Genomic DNA, 21,576 nt, shown 5'->3' with positions numbered 1-21,576 from the left:
ATAACTCATAATTTGCTGCCCTTCCTTCCATGACACCCCAAATCAGCTTGCGTGAGGGGCCGCCGCTCTCTCTGCCCAAGGGCAGAGCCAGCCTTGTTACTGAGGTAATGTGTGTGAAAAGTGTGGAGTACTCATACCGCGCTACGTTAAGTATTTATTACTTTAAAAAAACACCCCAGGTCATGCGAGTCTGGGTTCCTGTTCCCTCCAAGTCAGGTGTGTGTGTGTTTGTCTGCCTGCCTGTCTCTTTCTCTGTCTCTGTCTGCCAGTTCTGCATGCGCGCGCACAAGCAGCAGCCTACCCGCCGCTCCCGGAGCCTGGCTCTGCAAGCGGCAGCGGCCTCTCCTTTCCTCTAGAGGGCGGGCTAGACGGGGCGGAGCGGCGGCGGCGGCGGAGCTGCTGGGCCGCTGGCTGGCGGGCGGCATGGGGCTGTGAGCCGGCCGGGCAGCGCCCAGGCCCCGCGCCCGCCATGCCAGGCAAAGCCCAGCACTTCCAAGGTCCCCAGGTCAGCTGCTGCACCAAGTACCTGCTCTTCGCCTCCAATGTGCTCTTCTGGGTGGGTGAGCGAGCGGGCGCGCGCGCGCGCGCGGGACGCGGCCCGCTTCGAGGCGTCGGGGGCGCGGTGGGGAGGGGGCTTACGCCGCCCGCTTCCCGCGGGGGTGCCGAACTAGGAGTGGGGCGTGGGGGTGGGGGGAGAGACGGACGGGTCTCCCCTTATTTTCGGCTGCAAGGTCCGGGCCTGGCTCGGGGGTCGCTGGCCTGCCGGGAAGCAGAGGGGGCTCTCCCTCTCCCCTCACCCTCCTTGCGGCGGAAATAATGGAGAGCCGTCTCTCATTTTAAGGGTGCTCCGGTGGAGAGTCTGCAGGAAACTGAGCTTGGTATGGGGGTGGGGTGGGGAAGGTTCCTTCTTAGGAGCGCCCTTTCCCTGGGACGAAGACACTTCCAGCTAGGGATGGTCATTATACCTGGTTTGGTACATGAATGTGCGAAGCTAGATTGTGATCCGTGTAATCCGGTATTGTCTGACGGGCAGCATTATACACTTCGGGCACACACAGTTTCCCCCACCGCTTACTACCTGAGCTTTTTGTATGCAGAGTATGCGCTCTTCCCATATTCTTCCTGCTGGTACTGCTCAGCTGTATTTATTGCCAATAGTGTCATTCCCTTGCCCCCCACGCAAAAAAAGTTATTCTTTGGCTCAGAAGGTTAGAAGAAATTCTGCGCATGTGTGAACAGCGTGCAGCAAACCAGGTGCCCAAAGTCAGCTGCTTTGAAGGCACGTGCACCAATGTTCTTTAACTACTTACTGTTGGTGAAACTCCTACTGAGGGCTTCTTGCATTGGTTGGTTGCCCCTCATCCAACTTAACCCCCCCCCTTTCTTGTTCTCAGGTGTGTTTGTTGGGAAGGGTAGTTGCCTTTGCAAGCTGCCATCCAACAGAACTACAGTTCCCAGGGAGCAATAGGATGATCTGAGTGCACCCAGTGCCATCAGGTCACACGTGCTACCATTGTGAGCTTGACTAGGAAAGAACTTGCATGTAATGCCTTGGTTCTCTTCCATGAGCGGAAAAGCATCTTCCAGTCAAAGAAGGGCTCTTTATGTCACGATGGCCAACATGGATAGCTTTAAAACAGAAGCAGACAAGTTCAGAGAGAATAAGACTGTTGATAGTAACTACTCAGAACCGCAGTTGGGGAAGAGTTTTGTTGTGCTCAGATGGGCTTCCCGTAAGGATTTGCACAGCCACTGTAAGAACAGTGTTCTTCCTAAGCGTTCTCTGAGAAATCTTGTAAATACCGTGGCCATTTGAGACAAGGGGAACTTAGCCACCACTGCTTTCAGCCTCCAGTGTTCTTGCATGCTTCACCACCTTCGGCAAAGGAAGTTGTGTATGGGAAGGTGCACCCATCTGCCTGTTTGGTTGTATCATATGCTTGTGGTTTACCAGTTGCAGCACTGAGACTCCCTGCATCTGTTTGTTTGTGGCTTTTGCCATTGACTGACATAACCTCCAGAAGGCATTGTGGTAAAGATGGGAGTGGCCTGCGATGCTAAACACCAGACTTGCCCTCTGACTCATTTACCACAATATTGTGCTAACAAGTGCATTTTTCTATATAAGATGATGTTGTGGATTTAGTTATGGTAGTGTTTGTCTGATTATGACAATACCTATGTATGTTTGTTGTAAAATTGTTCTTAACAGGGGGAATAGGCCCAGAAGGGAAGCCATTTTGCAGCAAGACTGTTGTTTTTTACAGGGAAGTTATCCCAAATCCCTGATACACATCATGGTGGTGCAAGCAAGTTACTCCTTTGGAAATGCAAAAGAACTTTGCTTCCAGCTATAATCTATAATGAGACTTGGGTATGCTTCAAAAGTGACAAAACTCTTACACAGAAAATGCTTCCATACAGGAGACATTGTGAAACTATCCCCAGAATGCGTACGCTGCATATGCATCATACTGAAGAGCTGCATACGTGCATATTCACATGTGATGGTCTACCCCATGGGTAGGCAAACTAAGGCCCGGAGGCCAGATCCGGCCCAATCACCTTCTCAATCCGGCCCGTGGATGGTCCGGGAATCAGCGTGTTTTTACATGAGTAGAATGTGTGCTTTTATTTAAAATGCATCTCTGGGTTATTTGTTGGGCATAGGAATTCGTTCATCCCCCCCAAAAAAAATATAGTCTGTCCCCCCCACAAGGTCTGAAGGACAGTGGACCAGTCCCCTACTGAAAATGTTTGCTGACCCCTGGTCTACCCATAGATTGCATTGCCTTCTGTTTTGCCCACAAGACAGCTTTCCATGTTGTCACATTTGAAGCTGGCTTGTTTTGACCCGCTGTGATTGTTCCAACCTCTACCAGTCACGTTTGGGAGTGAAAATAAACACAGTGTTAGCAAGTATGCCTACAGTTTCCAGGGAAGCTGGGATTAGCTAGAGTTACTTCCCTTAACATATTGCCTGCCCTGATGGGCATTGGACTCCTGCACTTCCTGTACAGTGAATGTTGCTGTTTGCGAAATATTTATTTATTTTTAAAGTGTCTCTGGAATAGTACTCTCTGGGCAAGGCCACACGATGCAATTCAAGATGAAAACCTGCATAAATAATAAAATCACAAAAGCAACTATTAAGTCAAGATTATAGGGTGGAGAAAGAAGTGAACCCAAGAGTTCTCTAGATTAAAAATTCCTTCAAGCTTATCTGAAGGGAAAATTGTATTGTCTTGACATGTTTTCTGAAAACCAGTAAGAAGGATGACAGATAAACCTCTTGGGACAGGGAGTTCTACACTTGGGTACCACCAGAGAAGATCTAGATCAGGGGTGGGGAACCTTTCGGCCTCCAGGTATTGCTGAACTACAGTTCTCAGCAGCCCTAGCAAGCACAGCCAGTGGTCAGGGATGATAGGAGTTGTGGTCCAGCAACATTTGGATGGCCACAAATTCCGCATTACTGATCTAGATGTTGCAGGTGGCTAGAGCTACCTCAGGTGGCTGGGGGCATTCACAAGTGATTCTCCTTGGATGATCTATATGTGCAAGGTGGTAGGAAGCATTCCTTCAGATAAGAACATCTGGTTCATGCAACAACCGGGACTTGTTTCAACCTGCTGAAGGATGAGGGTGAGTCATCTCTGATATTTTGATAAGGCAGACAACCTGACAGAGTGATCCAGAAATGGGCTGTGCAAAGGTACAGATGCTGTTGTTTAGAAATAAGTTTCCTTGGGTTTTGTGAGTGCTTTGCTTATCCAGAGTTTACTTAAATCCTGGTGTGTTTACAAACCTGTAAGTTTGCCAGATACTGAGTCGGGCTGCTGTTCCATCTAGCCCAGTACAGTACTGTCTACTGTGACTGGCAATGGCTCTCCAAGGGTGAAATATTTCCCAGCCTTGGTACCTGAGATCCTTTCACCTGGAGAAGCCACGGATTGACTTACTGTTTACAAAGCATGCACTCAGCCACTGAGTTATGCTTTCTTTTCAGGTGTCCTCCAGATGACTTGTTTATTGAGCATTCATCCTGATTTGCTTGCACAACGCTTATGCGGAGGTTAGATCATACCTTGTTTTTACGGGGTGGTTATACAACAAGGAACATTCATCTTGATTTGCTTGTGGGTTGCTTACATGTCTTCCTGTGCTTCATTCATCCCTTACGTTTCGGTGCATTTTCCTGCCAACCAACCACAAAGTCCATTTTTTTAATTTCCAAAGTGGATTTGCTCTGCAAGGGACAGCAGCCTTTTAATCCACTTTAATGGCACAAACCCAAAGTTCCGGTATCCACCTGAATCCCTTTCATAGAATAGTAACCATTTGGAAGCCACGTCAGTTAATTCGATTTCTTTTAGTTAATTGACTTTTCTGCTCTTGGCCCCTTCCATTTTGCACTGTGGGTTTTGCAGGTCATTGTGTACCACGGCCAATTCCAGCTCTCTCGCGCCATTTCCATGTTTCTGGAATATGACTGCCTCTATACAACAAGGTTAGCCAACAGAGTGCTTTTAAATGTTTTGGACTGCAACTTCCATCAGCCCCAGCCAGCATGACCAATGGCCAGGAGTAATGATAGTTGTAATTTAAAAGCATCTGGATGGCATCATGTTGGCTAGCCCTGTTGTATACAAACAGTTCTTTTCCAGAGACAGTGTGGTAGCTTGTATTGTCCCTGGTACACAATGACCTCCAAAACACATGGAGACTAGCTGAAGAGGGGAAAATGCAGCACAGGACACTCTCAACTTACTTCCAGAAATAGTGTGTAAAGCCAAAATTGAGTTCAATGTCAGGTGGGATTGCTAAAGTACTTTTTCCTGGATGCCCACTCCCTTCCTATTTTTTATTTTTGCCAAGCACGTAAAGCTGAATGGACACATGCTAAAGGCACATAAGCTGCTAGTTACCAGTACTTTTACGTTACCTTCTGTGTGTACACAACCCTAATCAGTGTCCCCTCTAGGTAGGCTGATGTCTTAACTATCTCCATTATACACCGCTAGAATTTTGGTGCTGGCTGCTGCATTTTGGGGGCACACAACGAAATGCCTGGCAAAGTTCCAAATGCAATAGCCCCTGGTCCTGAAAACTTTTCTTGGCTTTTCATGAAGTCAGATCAAGGGGTACTCATGCTGGGTCGAAACAGAGAGCCAAATACTTCAGTGGAATTTTTCTTTGAGTTCCCAGTTGAAGTGCTTATTTTGCATTAGGAGATTGTGGGGTGTGTGTAAGCAGCGGGTGTGTGGGTTGGGACTGAGAGCTTTCATTGGTATGACAGGACCTCCCAGCTGTGTATTATGCAAGTTTGATTTGTGTTGCTTCCAGAACTTTGATCTTTTTCTCTAGGAAGGGTTTACTTGTCTATCACTATACCTTGTTTGATCTGTCTCCCACCCCTTTTCCTTCTTCTCTCCAGAAGAAAAAGCATAAAAAAAAACCAGAGAGGGAGGGGAAATCACCATAAATGAGACACAAAGAGGATCACCTGGGTATGAGTATTGCATCAGCAAAAATGGTTCAATAGAGAAGGTTGGCATGGGAGAATCAGATTCACTCCATACATCAGTTAATGCAGGATTTGGGGAAATTGTATTTCCTCAGACCTTTTTGTCTGCATTAGCTTGCCTGATGGAAATTGAGAGATAAAGGTAACTAAAGATGAATGCTTATCCTTTCAGAGTCCTAGTGTATTTGAAACATTTTTGCTCCCCTCTTTAGCCAAAGAGGCTCCCCAAGTGGCTTACAAAAAACTGTGGTAAGACAGTTGCTTGCCTCAGACTTTTAATCTAAAAGGCAAAATACACAAAGAAAAAGGGATGGGGAGGGAGGAGGCCTTGGGCACCAGTTCTTAAAGTTATTGTTATTATAACACAGTTACTTAGTTCTGTGTGTTCCAGTAGTGGTTAAGAGCAGTAGTCACGTAATCTGGGGAACCGGGTTCGCGTCTCCGCTCCTCCACATGCAGCTGCTGGGTGACCTTGGGCCAGTCACACTTCTCTGAAGTCTCTCAGCCCCGCTCACCTCACAGAGTGTTTGTTGTGGGGGAGGAAGGGAAAGGAGAATGTTAGCCGCTTTGAGACTCCTTAAAGGGAGTGAAAGGCGGGATATCAAATCCAAACTCTTCTTCTTCTTCTTCTTGTGTAGATTTTAGCTGTCTAAGAGAGCAACTGCTCTCTGGAAAAAACTCTTTTCTTTCCCCACCACTCATCAAATCTGGCAGCTAAGCAGGTGACACGCAGTTCACCCAGGTTTAGCTGTCGGAACTCAGTGGCAGCTGAAATCTGCATTGAGGGCAGGACTTGATGGAGTTGCCCTCCCTTGCTCATGTAATGGTGATGAAAGAAGCCATACTTCATTGTATTATTACCTAGTCCTAGTGGGTGGCAAATTGATCTTCTGAACAGGATTTGTTGCTGGCATCAATCTTTGCTCTGGAGATCTTTCAGCTATAGCATCCATCATCTTAGGTCAGAAGGTGGTAGAAATAGCAAGATTGAAGTGTCCAGGTTGACATTGAGGGATAAGGTTGTCCAGGATTGTAGGGTGAACCATAAGCAGCACCCTGGAAGGCCTCGTGGCTACAGGCCAGGATGCTGTTTTTTAACAAGCTAAAGTCATCATTACAGTCGTACCTTGGGTTGTCCAACAGAATCCATTCCAGAAGTCCATTCGACTTCTAAAATGTTCGCAAACCAAAGGACAGCTTCCGATTGGCTGATTGGCCCCAGAAAAATGCCAACAGCCAAAACGAACGTTTGGCTTCCAAAAAACATTCGCAAACTGGAACACTTACTTCCGGGTTTGCGGCATTCGGGAGCCAAAATGTCCGTGTTCCAAGGCATTTGACAACCAAAGTACAACTGTATTGGCTTTTGTGTAGTCAGTAGTGTATTTGCATGAGTCCCAAAGTAGTGACAAATTAGCATTACCAAACCAGGGCAAAGTTTTTACAACAGTGACTTGATTTTCGAAAGTCACTTTGTAATGCTTTTACTGTGCCAAAAATGTGTCAGGAATTGGGCCTTAGCCGAGATGGATCTGAATAGCCCTAGCTTTGCCCAAACTCTGCTTGTCTTTGTCTGAGGCATGCAAAATCATTGAGAGACTTTGGCAGGCCAGATGTGAGGCTGTCTTTAGGCAGAGGGCTGGTTCGGATGTAATGATCACAGCTTAATAAACCATGATTTATTAAGCCAAGAACGAGTTCTCTGCTTCCTCCTCCTTTAGTTCACAGGCTACACTTATCCTGTCCTGATTTGTTAAAATTTAAACATTGAGCCACAGAATATGATCCTAGTTGTTGCGATTAAACCACAGTTTCCCTGTTCACATGCAACAGGAAACTGCAGTTTAAACAAACCATGATAAAAAGGTGAAGTCCTCATGCAGGGTTGGTGGGCTCAGGCATGATGCTTGTTCTTGGCTTAATACACCTTGTTTTATTAAGCCAGAATCTTTCCATCTGAATGGACACAAAGTTAAACAGTACTCTGTGTACTGATGTTGCTTCTTTTGCATATCATCACCTCCATGTTGGAGCATCCCCGGAGCTCCTGAGCCTCTTGTCTCCCATCACATAAATTTCCTTTGTGGCACCTACATGCAGCTCCCCACAGACAGTGGGGTAAGCATGCAGCAATTGCCCTAGGAAAGGGGCAGGGCCTTATTTGTGGGCAAGGGGAGAGCTCTGATCAATGCTGCTGCTGTTTCAGGAACGTTCCAACTCCTACCATGGGAACAGAGCAGCCATTGTCTGCACTGTGCCAGGCTTTGAATTGCTCCAGACGCTGTGTCTCCAGCCTTCTGTTTTCCAAGACTGGCAAGCCAGGACCCATATCGGGGGTGGGGGTGGCCTGTTAGTGTCAGTGGGACTGGAAAAGTGTGGCAATTCAGTGCGTTCTATCCTGCAGTGGTGTAAAGTTGGCCTTGTAAGATCTTTCTCGGGAAGAGAAGTTGATCCCCTTTATTAAGAGTCTTGATTAGGTGTTGGCTCCAAGGGTGCAGGGGTGGGAGATATTCTACATCAGGGGTGGGAAACCCTTCTCAGCCTCTCATGCACAAAGCATCAGTGGGAGGTCCCAGAAGCAAACATTGGCAGAGCAGCTCATGTACATTTGACCTTTATTTGGCTAGACTAGTTTCTACAGGCATTCTACATGCCCCATCTCTATCCTCCATCCGGACAAGCAAGAGGATTTATCAGAGTTCAGGGACACATTGCAGCCAGGCAAAAACCCTCAGGGTGTGAAGTAGGCCCAGTGAGGGGTGTGGGCTGAGGGGAGGGAAAGCCAGATAGAGAGACCTAGAAGGCCGCATTCAACCCCGAGCCCTGAGGTTCCCCATCCCTGGCCTAGATGTCTCATTCAGAGTGGGCCTCCTCTTAGCTGGGGAGATGGTGGTCTTGGGATCTAAACAGCTCCATGCCTTTGATTGAGGTACACAGGAAGTAGCTGCTGCTCCATAACAAATTCATGGAGGAGAAGGCTATCAGTGGCTACTAGCCACAAGGGCTATATTCTGCCCCCTCTGTTAGAGGCAGTAGGCCTCTAAATACCACTTTCTGGAGCACAGTAGTGGGAAGAGGGCTGTTGCCTTTATGCCCTGCTTATGAGATTCCTGAATTTGATTGGTGAATGTGAGGACAAAGATGATGGACAGATGGCCTTTCATCTCATCCAGAAGGCCTGTTCTTAATTGTGTGAATTTTGTGCCCTCCAATTGCTCCTACTTAAGAGGTACAGCAATTGCTTTCTTGCTGCGTGTTCTGAATGGGTACCTAATGCTGTAATATATCCATCAGACATCCGGATCCAAGGATATAACAGTGGCCGCAGTTTAGATTTGTAAAAATGTACATCCTGGGCTCCATGTTTGGAAATACTCAAGGAAGCATGTGGTGCCCCTGTCTTCCTCTGTTACATTCTGAAGTTTGGGAAATCAAAAAGTCATTTTGCGAAAAGGATCTTTAAAAAACAAAACAAAATCGGAGGATGTTTTGAGCTGAGCTTCTCTCACTCAAAGTTCCAGTCTGCTAGTCATGACCTCCATACCTCTTCCCCTTTGTGCCTGACTCACCCTTCCCCTGTCTCAAGATGCGGCAGTGAGCTGAAATGAAACCTAATTCCTTACCCAAAACCACAAATCAACTGCTGTCCTAAACACCCACTAGGGAGTAAATCCCTATGGACAAAGTGAGGCCTACTTTAGAATAAAGATGCATAGGGTTGTGTTGCCAATTATGCAATGGAAATAAAAATGCTGAGTGTGTGTGAGAGGGAATGTGAAATGTCTCCACTTTCAAAATTCAGGTTTTTAGAATTTTTCCCCCAGGCAGGATATAGGCCTATCTGATTGCTAGGTTCTGGGACTCAGATCAGAAGAGGATACACACTGTTTTGGTCCTGCTGGTCCTCTAACCAAAGTCCGCACTATCAGTGAAATGCACTATCATTCCTAGGGATGGATTTAGTTAAGTTCATGCACCGGTAGGAGCCAGCACAACAGAGTCCTGCTAGTGCAACGGGACTTCCTCCTTGTACTTCCACCCCACCCGCCATTGGCTCTGGAGAACCACCAGAACAGCACAAAGCAGGAGGAGAGGGGGAATCGTTCTGTCGGGCAAGCTGAGATGCTTGCGCTGATGGAACAATTAGAAGAGCACAACGCTGAATTCTTCCCGCAGTCTTAATCATGCTGCCATGCCTGGGAAATGCCATGCATTGCTAATGAGTTGCAGGTGGCTGCAGTGCTTAGAAGTGGGCATCCATTGGGGAGTAGGTGCTGGAGAGACTGGAGATCCCGTTGGTGGGATGGAGTGCAATTCCTTGGGAACATCTTCACCTAGCCTGGTTCCCCTGCATCTAGGGGAACTTGAACATACCTTGTTAGGTCTTAACTGACTCTAAAAGCTTCAAGCCGTGTGGAAGATGATAGAAGATGAATACTTCTTTATGCTATTTCTCAGCAGTTTGTGCAGCACATGGGAGATTGCTGTGTGTTTTGCATGGGAGGCAAATGGTGAAGTGGATCCTGGTAGACTTATTACCCACTGCCTTGCGCGACACCTTTAGGAGAAGAAAAGGCTAAGGAGTAAACCCTACACAAATCCAGAATGGGGTCCCTAAAGTGGTTGGATGGCTCCTTGTACACCTCTTTCTGGCAACTCCTGCAGCCAAGCTGGAGCCAAACGTTTTGCTCTGCTTTTCTTTGGACCGCATCAGCGAGGCCAAGAGGGGGGTCTTGTCATCTGGGCAGTCCAGGACCTCCCTATACACTGCCCAAGGGAGGCCACTTCAGTGCTGCTAATGCAGCAGGAAGCAGCCGTTACGAGTTACTGGTCTCTGCAGCCGCAGCAGGCACTGTAATTCTCCAGTGGTTTATCTTCACCCCCAGAGGCGCACTCCATTGTCTCTCGAGACAGATGGATACCAACCATGCAACAGATTTGGTGTAATGTGTGTAGGGTGTGCTCCTCCTCCTTGCTGTATTCTCCATAACACTGTTCTCTTTCCTCTTTTTCAGTTGCTGGGGGCTGCCTTCCTGGCCATTGGTCTGTGGGCCTGGGCAGAAAAGGTAAGTGTGGCTGCTGCCTTGGACCATAGTAATGATGAATTTTCTGGCTGGTGCTTTTTAATGTTCTCACCGGCGTTCCGGATTATAGATGGCTCTAGTGCTCTTAGCCGTGGCGTTAGGTTCCTGAAACGAACATGCCTGTAAACTAACCCAGGTTCTCCAAGTAAGTAGCTTATCCCCTCTGACTAGGTGAAAAGGAGAAGTGATTGACAGGCCTCTGCCTCTGAGCACTTTGTGGCACATAGCTGTGCTGCCAGCCCTTGACAAGTGAGCTAAGGTAACCAATCATTTTCTTCCAGCCGGCAAGGATACTCTAGTTCACCAGTGAGCGACGTAGGAAGGGATTCAACATTGCAACTTCTCTGATGCTTCTGTCAGCACAAGCATTTGTGCTTGCTGGGTGGAATTATCTCCCCTCTCTTCCATGCAGTGTTCTGGGGACCCTGACCCTCCAGAGTGGATCTGGGGGAGGTGAAGGGGGGGGGAGAGAAACCCCATTGCACTCTTGTAAGCCCTTGCTCTGACTTCTGCTAGCATGCCAGGCTAGTTGGATCCAGGCCCCAGATCCTCTATTTCAGTGTTGGACTGAAAATACAGACTTGTGCAATGATCTTAAAACACACTTCTGGATGTAAGTTTCATAGGATCATAGAACTGTCGAGTTGGAAGGTATTTCTAGGATCATCTAGTTCAACTCCCTACAACGCAGGAATCTTTCTCCTAACATGGGGCTTGAATCCTTTTGAAATAAGTGTTCCTGCTTTCCAGGTAAAGTGGGTGGTATTCAGCCCCGTTTTACTAAAAGTAGGCCCACTGAAATTAATGAACATGACTAAGTTGCGCTTATATAGGAGGTTGACTGAGTAAAACTTAGTTGAATACCACCATAGATGTATGGAATTCACCCTAGATCTATGGCAATCATTCTGCATGGTCTCTCAACACCCCCTTGAACCATTGGGGGGGGTAGGGGGGTAGGGATGAAGCCCCAAAGCACTAGAAGGAGCGCTTGTGCTGGCTTCCACTAACGAGACTTGTTAGTTGAATCCTGCCCAGTATATTTGTGGTGCCAGCTTATACATCAAATTGAATTTCCAAGTTTCAAGTCCTTATCAGGTATACAACAGGCCTATGTGCAAACTGAGGACTTCAATACCAGGTGACAGGTTGCATCTTTGAAATGAGATGTCTGCCAGGGTTTATGACCACAGAGATGGGCCTTTCATATGACCTGACATCGCCTCAAATACAGCGCTTTTCAGTTGAATTGGCTCAGGCTGCTCACTGTTGAAAAATCAAGGGATGTGCCTGCATGTGTTTACTAGTCCTTTGTGAAGGTGATCGATTTAGGGTACACTGCAGTAATGCCTACTTCCATTCTTAACCCTGGTCCCTTGTGTTACAAGCTGTTTTACCCACGTACAGCAGAGCTCCCACTCCGAAACATCACTTTTATTGTACTTGGCTCTGCAGGATAACTCCCCTGGGATTTATAGCAAATCCCTTCCTCTCCCTAGAGTCACTGTGCATTTATACTGAAAGCCTCATTTGCTTCCCACCTCCCCTTCTAACCCCGGTAAATCATCCTACAGAATGTGTGGTGTCCTATCAATAAAGAAGAAATATTGAGTCCTGTGACTTGTGAATTTCAGGTCCTAATGCTCAAAGAAGGATGCTGCTGTTCCTTGCAGTGCTGGGAAAGGGTTGTGGGTAGCAGATTCTGTATCCCAGTGGTGGCTGACCTTTTTTTCTTTTTGGTTCAATGGGCACATTTTCCCTTGGCCAATCCAGTGGTGGAGGTGACCACTTGCACACACACACATTCACATGCACACTCACATGCGGGAGACCGAGAGGCACACAGTGTCCCTCCTTAGCTGATCCAGGCAGAGCAGCTGAAGAGGAGGGTTTACTGTGTCCTCTTCAATTCCCAACCCCCCTTTTTCCCCCTTCTGCCACCCAAATTGGCCATATTAGCCCATTGAACTGGGGGTTAGCTGCTTCTCCTGTATCCCAAAGATGTAGGGTGAGGTTAAAGCAAAAGCATCAAGAGGTTGGAATCACCCAGCACCCTTTGAGCCTAGTTTAGACGTAATTAGTAAACCCTGGTTTGTTGTTACATCTAAGCAGGGACTCATGTCTCTTGTATCCAGGGGCTTTTGGGAAGCGCCAGCTCCTCTGAATCTAAATAATGGACATGAGAATGTAAGAATTCTTTTGATGCATCAAACCCAAGGGTCCTTCTAGCCCAGTAGCATCCTATTTCCTTCCAGCAGTGGCCAGCCAGGTGCTTCTGGGAGCTCCCCAGCCTTCAGCTGTTGTCCTTAGCACCTGCTGTTCAGAGGTATGCTGCTGCTGTCCACAGAGGCTCCATTTGTCTATAAGAACTAATATCCAACACTAGGTTTATCTCCCATGAATCTGTCTAATTGTTTTAATGCTGTCTCAGCGAGTCGTTGCCACACACCCTAACCCCGTTGCTGTCCCTGGCCTGCAAGGTAGCTTCCATATAAGCCACAGGAGTAGCAGTGTTGGTGCATTACCACTAATATTAAATTGCAACAAAACTCCTATTCCGTGTGTGTCCATGGTGATGCGCTCCCTTGGAAACCGACTCCTGTCTTCCCCTGCTCTGCTCTTGGAACATGGCAAGACAAGAGATGGTCTCCTTTCTGCTACCTACTCCTCAAAGAGCATTTAGCTCTTCAGAGCAGGTACCACACCTGCCTTTCCCAACCTGGTGCCCTCTGCAGCCGTGAAGGCTGGGGGTGCTGGAAGCTGGAGTCTGAAAACATCCTGAGGAGAAGAAGAAGAAGAAGAGTTTGGATTTGATATCCCGCTTTATCACTACCCGAAGGAGTCTCAAAGCGGCTAACATTCTCCTTTCCCTTCCTCCCCCACAACAAACACTCTGTGAGGTGAGTGGGGCTGAGAGACTTCAGAGAAGTGTGACTGGCCCAAGGTCACCCAGCAGCTGCATGTGGAGGAGCGGAGACGCGAACCCGGTCCCCCAGATTACGAGACTACCGCTCTTAACCACTACACCACACTGGCTCTCTTCCTGAGCTCACTGCATTAGGGAAGGCTGTGTTACATGATTCACAAAAGTGGGCTTAAATCAGCCACTTCCGCTTTGAAGAAAAAGCAGCCAGTTCCTTCCTGAGACTAGTCTCTCTCCCCACTCCTACTGTTTGACCCCAAAGGGGCAGTTTACTGCGCGCAGCTCGTATTTTTTTAAAGCCTCGATAACATAACAGGTAGTTTGACCTTCACTCTGTTACGGTTATTACTGCTTGTAGTTAACCAGTGAGTCATTTGCTGTAATAACTGTTGTGATTTACATGATCGTAGCATTAAAAGTGTTACACCACCAGTGCTGTGAGCCTGGGAGTCATCCATCCCTTCTCCCCCCAGGGTGTGCTTTCCAACCTGTCGTCCATCACAGACCTGGGTGGCTTTGACCCTGTCTGGCTCTTCCTTGTGGTCGGAGGGGTGATGTTCGTCCTGGGCTTTGCTGGCTGCATTGGAGCCTTGAGGGAAAACACTTTCCTGCTCAAATTTGTAAGTCTTTGGGTCTTCCTGCTTTCCCATTCCGGGTGGTGGGAGCTGAATAACATGAACCGGACACCTCTTGCTCAGATCTCAGCTTGGCAGAATGCAGCGCAGCAATACCTAAGAGCGGGGTCTTTTCTGTCTCAGCCTCTTTGGGCCTTAGGAGCTAATGCTGGAGCCTGGAGGGAGGCTGAGTGCAGGCATTGCTGCACATGGAGGGCCAACTGCAATCAGGGGTTTCCCTAGATAGTACAAGGAAGATCAGGGCAATCTGAGGAAGGAATACTAGATGTACTACTTGGAATGGAAGGACTGAGAAGGGAGCCAAGATTTTTTGGGTGGGCTGTGGAGGTTAGAATGAGAAGTACAGTTGGGATTGAAACTAGAGTACATGCATTCTGTTCCTAGTGCTGCTGCTGCATTTTAACCTCTGTTACCTTCCTTTGGGGGAAATATCGTAATAACACCTAGATTTCCTTCCACTTCAGAAGTTTCAGAGGAAGTGGGAAGCACTACTATTGAGTATTAGCTTAGCATTTTTAGGTTTTTGATATCTTAAAGGTAAAGGGACCCCTGACCATTAGGTCCAGTCGTGGCCGACTCTGGGGTTGCGGCGCTCATCTCACTTTATTGGCCGAGGGAGCCGGTGTACAGCTTCCGGGTCATGTGGCCAGCATGACTAAGCCACTTCTGGCAACCCAGAGCAGCACATGGAAACGCCGTTTACCTTCCCGCTGGAGCGGTACCTATTTATCTACTTGCACTTTGACGTGCTTTCGAACTGCTAGGTGGGCATGAGCAGGGACCGAGCAACAGGAGCTCACCCCACCGCCAACCTCCTGATCGGCAAGTCCTAGGCTCTGTGGTTTAACCCACAGCGCCACCCGCGTCCATTTTGATATCTTAGTGTGATTTAAGAGACACTTACTGTCTTTCTTACTCTTCTGTATTTATAATCGGCCTTAACAAACAAGTTCTCAGGGCAGCTTACTTCCCCTGTGAGATGTGACTACCTGATAAATGTGAGGGTGATCCTTATCCTGCAGTCATGCGCTGCCTGGACATCCCCAGGATTCTCCAGCCTTACTCTCTGACCTGTCTCTGCTTTGCCCTCAGTTCTCTGTGTTCCTGGGGCTCATTTTTTTCCTGGAGCTGACGGCTGGTGTCCTGGCCTTCATCTTCAAGGACTGGATCAAAGATCAGCTCAATTTCTTCATCAACAATAACGTCAAGGCCTACCGCGATGACATCGACCTGCAGAACCTCATAGACTTTGCTCAGGAATATGTGAGTTGTACGATTGCCCTGAGCGATCTGTTTGTTCTAGGGTTGGTGGAGTGTGAGGCGCTGTACTGTGGAAAGACCCTGCTTGTGCACATGATAGTTTGGGAAGCCATTCTGGCCCCCTGTGGAGATTGTGCTGCTGGTTGGCCTGTTCTTTCTCCCAAAAGTTGGATTTTCATAGGGAAAATGAAGGAGAACCGTGATGTGATGACAGTGTTAACATAGATACCTATGACAAGCGAGTGAGCAACGCATGGTGTTTCCAGATTAATAGGTACCCAGTGTAAAAGCATCCTCTGCACCCCATGGGATTAGAGTGGTTATGCTTACCAAGCATGCACCAGAGCTGACTCTGCCATCTGGTGGCAGTTGATGAAGCTGCAGGGTTGCAGAAATGCTTCCTGCAGCCTGTATCTGAAAGTGACAGGGACTCTGTGCTGTCTTCCGTGAAAGGCCTCATCCTATATAGCCAGGGTTGGAAACCTCCTGCCCGTGGGCCTAATCAGATCAGCTGGGTCTCCCAATTTGGCCTGCTACACTATTTTGCCCAAGCCAAGCCTAGGTTCCCTACGTCTGACCTTGTGTACAGAGCATGTAAAGACGCAACTGGGCCCAAGGAGGTTTGCAAAGCCCTGTGCACAATGCTCTGTTTGCGCTTATAAAGTGCAGTACACAGACCTGTGCAAGCCCTGCTGATCAGCTGATCGTAAACATGGGCAAAAGCAGGTCACGTGACACCATTGGGCTATCAGGTGATTGGCAGGTGGACAGTCCTACCCACCTTTCAAATTTGGGCTGCTGGGATGCAGAAGATAAGGATTCAGCCCATGGGTCAGATCCATTTCCCCACTCTTGCTGTGTAATATTTTGCCTGCAACAGGTCCTTCCTTGTGACCACATCTATCCATTTTGTCCATTTTTGTACCTTACCCAATCTAGTTGTTGATGGGCTCCCAACTCCCATCAACCCCAGCCAGCATGGCCAAGTGGTCAAGAATAGCTGTAGTCCAAAACGTATGGAGGGCACCTGTTTGAGGAAGGCAGCATTGGTGTTTCTGTGTGTAACTGGTTGCTGGACACTTACGCTGGTTAAAACTGTCTCCCTGTACAGTGGTCTTGCTGTGGGGCTCATGGCCCTAATGACTGGAACCTCAACATTTATTTCAACTGCACTGACTCCAACCCCAGCAGGGAGCGCTGCGGGGTGCCCTTCTCCTGCTGTGTCAAGGACCCTGCGGTAAGGAGCTAAAAGGAGAGGGGTGGTGAATAGGCCTTAAACCTCAGGAACAAGGGGCTACAGGATAGGGTGAATTCTTTGCTGCTCATTCGCTCCAGACCTATGGAGAGCACACTTAAGCTGAGACATTAATAGAGCAATTGCTCAAGTGTATGAATCATTGCCTAATGGCAGAGATGAGGAACCTTAAGATGTTGTTGGACTCCCATCAACCCCCACTTTTAGCCATTCCGGCTGGGGCTGATGGGAGCTGGAGTCCAAGAACATTTGCACCTAGTGTACATAGGAGGCCATGTTAAAAATACAATGATCCAAGTCTAGACCAAAATATTTATGATTGGATGGGCACAGCTTTCTGTTTCATGAGCTATATTGGGTTAGGTTGGGGGGTAGATGGCAGAACCAAGGGCTGCAGCTGAGGTATTTGGGAAGGTGTGTCATGCAAAGCCAAGTGTTGGAGAGATTTAGGGGGCAAAGTAGTGAGACCTTTCCCAGGGAAGGGGTTAAAGAGCTTCCCAGTATGGTTTGATTAGCTTTGGGTCTGTTGTTTCCGCAGGAGGATGTTCTCAACACACAGTGTGGCTATGATGTCCGCCTTAAACTGGTGAGAGCTGGGTTGGTATGTCTGGGCCCTGGGTGGGAAGAGCCAGGCAGATGTGCTTCCTGGAAGGCACATCATGGGACCAGGCACAATTGGCAATGGAACAAGTTAGCATTCTGGGTTAAGTGCAGAAATAATAAAGCAAGGAGTGGGCCTGTGCATGTTCTAAATGGGGGATTGTAGAAGTGAGACCAAATGGCTAGGTTGGGGTGGGCTGGGACTAGTGGCCACAGAACAAATATTATTTTTGCCACTGGGCACAGAGGATTGTAGCATTTCAGCTGAAGCGGTTCCCTCGTCTCTGGGCAGAAGATGGTTCTATGCATCCCTACTTCCAGAGCTGTTCACCCGCTTGCCTTTGCCTTCTCTGCAGGAGCTGGAGCAGCAGAGCTTCATCCATACCAAAGGATGTGCTGGCCAGTTTGAGAAATGGCTCCAGGACAATCTCATTGTGGTAGCCGGGACTTTTGTGGGCGTTGCGCTGCTCCAGGTATATAAGCTGCTGCTGCTGCTGCTGTGAAGCTGAGGTGGTGGTTGTTTTTGCAGGATAAAGTGCCTCTGAACTCGATATTGTAAAGCAATAACCCGCAAAAAGGGCATCCCAAACCCAAGCCCATTCAAGCCTTGTTCAGATACTTAAACTCACATGTTCTCTATTGTGCGAGGGGGCAGGGCAGGCAGGTGTGCGCTTGTTAGCCTTGCCCCCTCTGTCGCATCCCCATTGCCTGCCCCTTCGTCTTCCACACATTGGAAGGCAGACATCTGCAGTGGGGATCCTGCACTCACTCCACCTCAAACTGCCTTTTCTCTCTTCTGCGCCTGCCTCTCATTCTATTTGCCATTGTACTTCAAAGGCAAAACTGCCCAAGACTCCCCCCTCTCCCCTGTGAGTGGCAGTAATAATACTGAGTTGAGAGCTGTGAAAAGATGGAATCAATATCCTTCCTGATGGCTCAGCTTTGTATAGTGCTTGTGTGCATGTACATAAGTGCTTCTCATTCTTTTTAACGTGCATCACTCTCAACCTTGTATTTCAGATCTTTGGTATCTGCATGGCACAGAACCTCGTGAGCGACATCAATGCCGTGAAAGCCAACTGGTGACACCAGAGCAAGGCCTGTGCCGCCTTCCCCAGGCCCACAGCGCCCTCCGCAGGACTGAAGCCGCAATCCTAGCCACAGCCACAGGATGCCGCTGTGCCATTAACCAGCTGTTTTTGTGTGGGTAGCCAGCGCTACCAGTATTAATGGTTCCCCGGCGCCCTTCCATATCGTCCTCTTCCTGGTTGGAGTGCACATGGCGTATGAGCTGCGGGTGGCCAATGTAAATAGTATTTATTATAGGACATTCTGAACAGGACTCTTTCCACTGCTACCCTCACTGCAATATTTGTGGAGCCAGGCAGCCTGTTGCACCTGCAGGCCAGAGGCTCTGAAGGCCAAATGATACAGGGAGCTCTGGGGCTGATTGGTGCCACAGGAACCCCAGGCGGATAAGGCACAGCCCCTGCGGCTTCTTGTTGGGAAGCTGGTTGGAACCACCGTCTTGTTTCTGCTGCCTGGTGCAGCCCTGACATTTGTATCCTCCCTTAAGCCTCTACTTCCGAGAGGGGAAGTCTGTGGCTCATCTGACATTGTTGGACTCCAGCTCCCATCAGCCCTAGGGGGGTGGGCAAAGGATGATGGGAGTTGTAGTCCTGCAGCAGCAGGAGTGCCATGGGATCCTCGTCCCTGCTGTACTTGAATTTTCTGTGCTCCCCTCTCTCTCCATCTGCTCAGGTTTCCTCTCTGTTGGGGGGTTGGATTAGGAGGACACGAGGTTATGTACCCTGCTCTCCACCCCCCTTGCAAACCAATATGACTGTTGGCTTATGTGGGTCACACTGTTGGTCTCTGCCCTCTCTCTCTCTTAGGATCAGAATCCAGCCCAAAGTATTAAGCATAGGACAAGACCCGCTGCCGCATCCCCTTTCCCATCACAACTCAGCCCTACCTGCTTTGTTTTCCAAAGGGTCTTCAGAGGCCCCGTTTTGACAGCTATGCACACACAGGCAAAGCTGGACATGGGTTCAGATGCTTCACCCAAGAGAGAGAGAGCCAATCTGTACAAAAGCTGTGTTGGGTTTAAAGCACTGGAACACGGCTAACACCTGCTCTGGCACAAAGAGTAAGACTCCCTTGTGTATCAGAGAGAGAGGGAAACTACATGTTTCTTTATCTCCAGGCTTAGCTGGATTCACTTGTGTAAGAAATATGCAAACCTTTGTATGCAATTCCATCTCCTTTCACATATTTGTCTGTGGGACCCACAGGGAGCACTCCTGGCTAAGCTGAACAAAGTTTTGGCCTTGCCTGCACCTCGTGCTCTGTCCACCCCACAAGCCCTGCAGGACCCCCACTCCCAGTGCTTCTTTGGGGGCCGGCTGGTGGCACTTCTGAGAGGGCACATGGTCGGGAAGGTGCATTTTGTTCTGCGCTTGGATTTGTTGTCATTTTCTTGCTCTCTTTCGGTTGGCATTCTTCCCTAATCCCCCTGGACTCTGCTGCTAACAGGACTGATCCGACCGTCTGGGATTTTGCTGTACCCAATAATAAAGCAACCCCTACCAAATGATTGTTATGCTCTTTTTACTCTAACCCCCACCCCAAAAAAACAGGGTGGTCTTTGTACTTAAGCAGTGATTTCTCTGCTGTTTTTAGGAGCATATAAAGCTGCCTTATAATGAACCAGACCTTTGGTCCATCTAGCTCAGTATAGTCTACATCAGTTTTTCCCAAACTTGGGTCTCTGGCTGTTTTTGGATTACAGTTCCCATCATCCCTGACCACTGAGTCCTGCTAGCTAGGGATGATGGGAGTTGTAGTTCCAAAACAGCCCAAGGCCCAAGTTTGGAAAACTCTGGCCTACATTGACTGGCAGTGGATCCCCAGGGTTTCAGGCAGGATCCACTCCCAGTCCTATCTGGAGATGCCGGGGATCGAACCTGCAAAAACAGGTGCCCTGCCACTGAGTTGTGGCCCTTCTCGGTTTGTCGTGCTCTTGGCAAGGTTTCCCTGCTGTGTGAAGTGGGTGGCAGTGTCTCCTTGTCTTCCTCTCTACAGAAGACCTGGTGCTTTTTCAGTTGCAGTGTCAGCTTCTCTCCACGTGGGGATGCTCTTGGCTAGCTTTCCACCAACAGTTACAAACACCACATAGCTCTTGTGCTTATTGCTTGCGGCATAGGCAAATGTATGCTTTATGCAATGTATGCTTTATGCAAAAGTTGGGGGGGAAGAGGGAGGTGCTGGTGGAAGCCTGATGCTCAGGCTCAGGTTGCTGCCTGCTAGGGGTTTCCTTGTTACTGTCACCTTTGGCAGTGACAGTGGAACAGAAGGTTAGCAACGCTAAGAGAGAATTTGCAGAACTCAATTAAAACAAGGGTGAAGCACTAAAACTGCTAGCACATTTGCAAAGCTAAACTGGTTTCAAATTGGATGGGGGACCATGTGTTGAGTTTCCTGCATTGCAGGGGGTTGGGCTAGATGACCCTCCCGGTCCCTTCCGACTCTACAGTTCTGAGAGTCTATGCCTGATTATGTACTTCTCAGTAGCATTCTGCCCCCCCCCCGCACCCAGCCCTCTGAAAAAGGGAAAAAGCTATTATGAAGCTGTCAGCGTTTATGAAAAGGAAAACTAACTACTGCATATGCAAAAGCTACAACCTATCCATCTTAATCTAGGGGGAAAGGATAACTTGCTAAGCAGATTTACTTTCAACTCAGAAAGTCTACGGCATGCTTGACTGTTTCAACACTTCTAAGGCATAGTAATACAAATATGCTTCTAGTCAAACTACAGACTGCCATGTCAGATCACATCCGACTGCTCTTTCTACTTAGGATTTCTCACTCCATTCATTTGCATCTTGCAGCTTTTTCCAGTTTATTCTTTCTGCACTTGGTTATTTATGCTCTTTTCAGGTGAACTCTTACTCATTCCCTTATCTCCTTCAGCCCTGCTGCCAGTTGTACTCGGTTTTGCAATGCGGGATTGTCATCTGCAGTTATTTGGTGGCCCCAAATAGGCAGGGGATTAAAATAAATTAATAAACCCACTTCTGCTGATGAACTGTTTTGGGGGTGCATCTTTGTTTGGTACAGACTCTTCCTTCTCAGTAATGTTTTTCTACATGCCTAGCTTTATCAACCACCCAGCCATTTTTTTAAAGCCTTCTGTAGTAGCTCACATTGTGCAGCACTTACTTTATACTGTGGCATCTGCAGTTGTTCTTTATATCTGAAAAGTTTTAAACTAGATTGGTTTGGTTGTT

At 48.2% G+C, this 21,576-nt stretch overlaps 1 protein-coding gene across 2 annotated transcripts; it reads left to right on the top strand.

Moving 5' to 3' along the window:
• Positions 1–363: 363 nt before the first annotated feature.
• TSPAN17 (tetraspanin 17) lies at positions 364–19,877 on the top strand. 2 transcript variants are annotated; one of them, XM_083423897.1, is made up of 8 exons: positions 364–505; positions 10,543–10,593; positions 14,008–14,154; positions 15,262–15,432; positions 16,541–16,666; positions 17,223–17,270; positions 17,641–17,757; positions 18,305–19,877. In XM_083423897.1, exons 1-8 carry the CDS (start codon positions 470–472, stop codon positions 18,368–18,370), a joined length of 762 nt encoding a protein of 253 aa, XP_083280023.1. In that variant the 5' UTR covers positions 364–469; the 3' UTR covers positions 18,371–19,877. The 2 variants fall into 2 exon arrangements, with proteins under 2 accessions (XP_083280023.1, XP_083280022.1); XM_083423896.1 differs by having other exon boundaries at positions 373–556.
• The last annotated feature ends 1,699 nt before the right edge of the window (positions 19,878–21,576 follow it).

The sequence above is a fragment of the Podarcis tiliguerta genome (assembly GCF_965153285.1).
Source record: "Podarcis tiliguerta genome assembly, chromosome: 2".
Taxonomy (NCBI): domain Eukaryota; kingdom Metazoa; phylum Chordata; class Lepidosauria; order Squamata; family Lacertidae; genus Podarcis; species Podarcis tiliguerta.
The sequence above is the reverse complement of the archived record's forward strand: the minus strand, read 5'-3'. Positions and strand labels throughout refer to the sequence as shown.

Excerpts from the sequence above, each read along its gene's own strand:
- TSPAN17 (XM_083423896.1), top strand. The coding sequence starts at position 470 with ATGCCAGGCAAAGCCCAGCACTTCCAAGGTCCCCAGGTCAGCTGCTGC. Across the intron at positions 557-10,542 it reads CCTCCAATGTGCTCTTCTGG|TTGCTGGGGGCTGCCTTCCT; the intron begins GTGGGTGAGCGA and ends CCTCTTTTTCAG. Across the intron at positions 10,594-14,007 it reads TGTGGGCCTGGGCAGAAAAG|GGTGTGCTTTCCAACCTGTC; the intron begins GTAAGTGTGGCT and ends TTCTCCCCCCAG.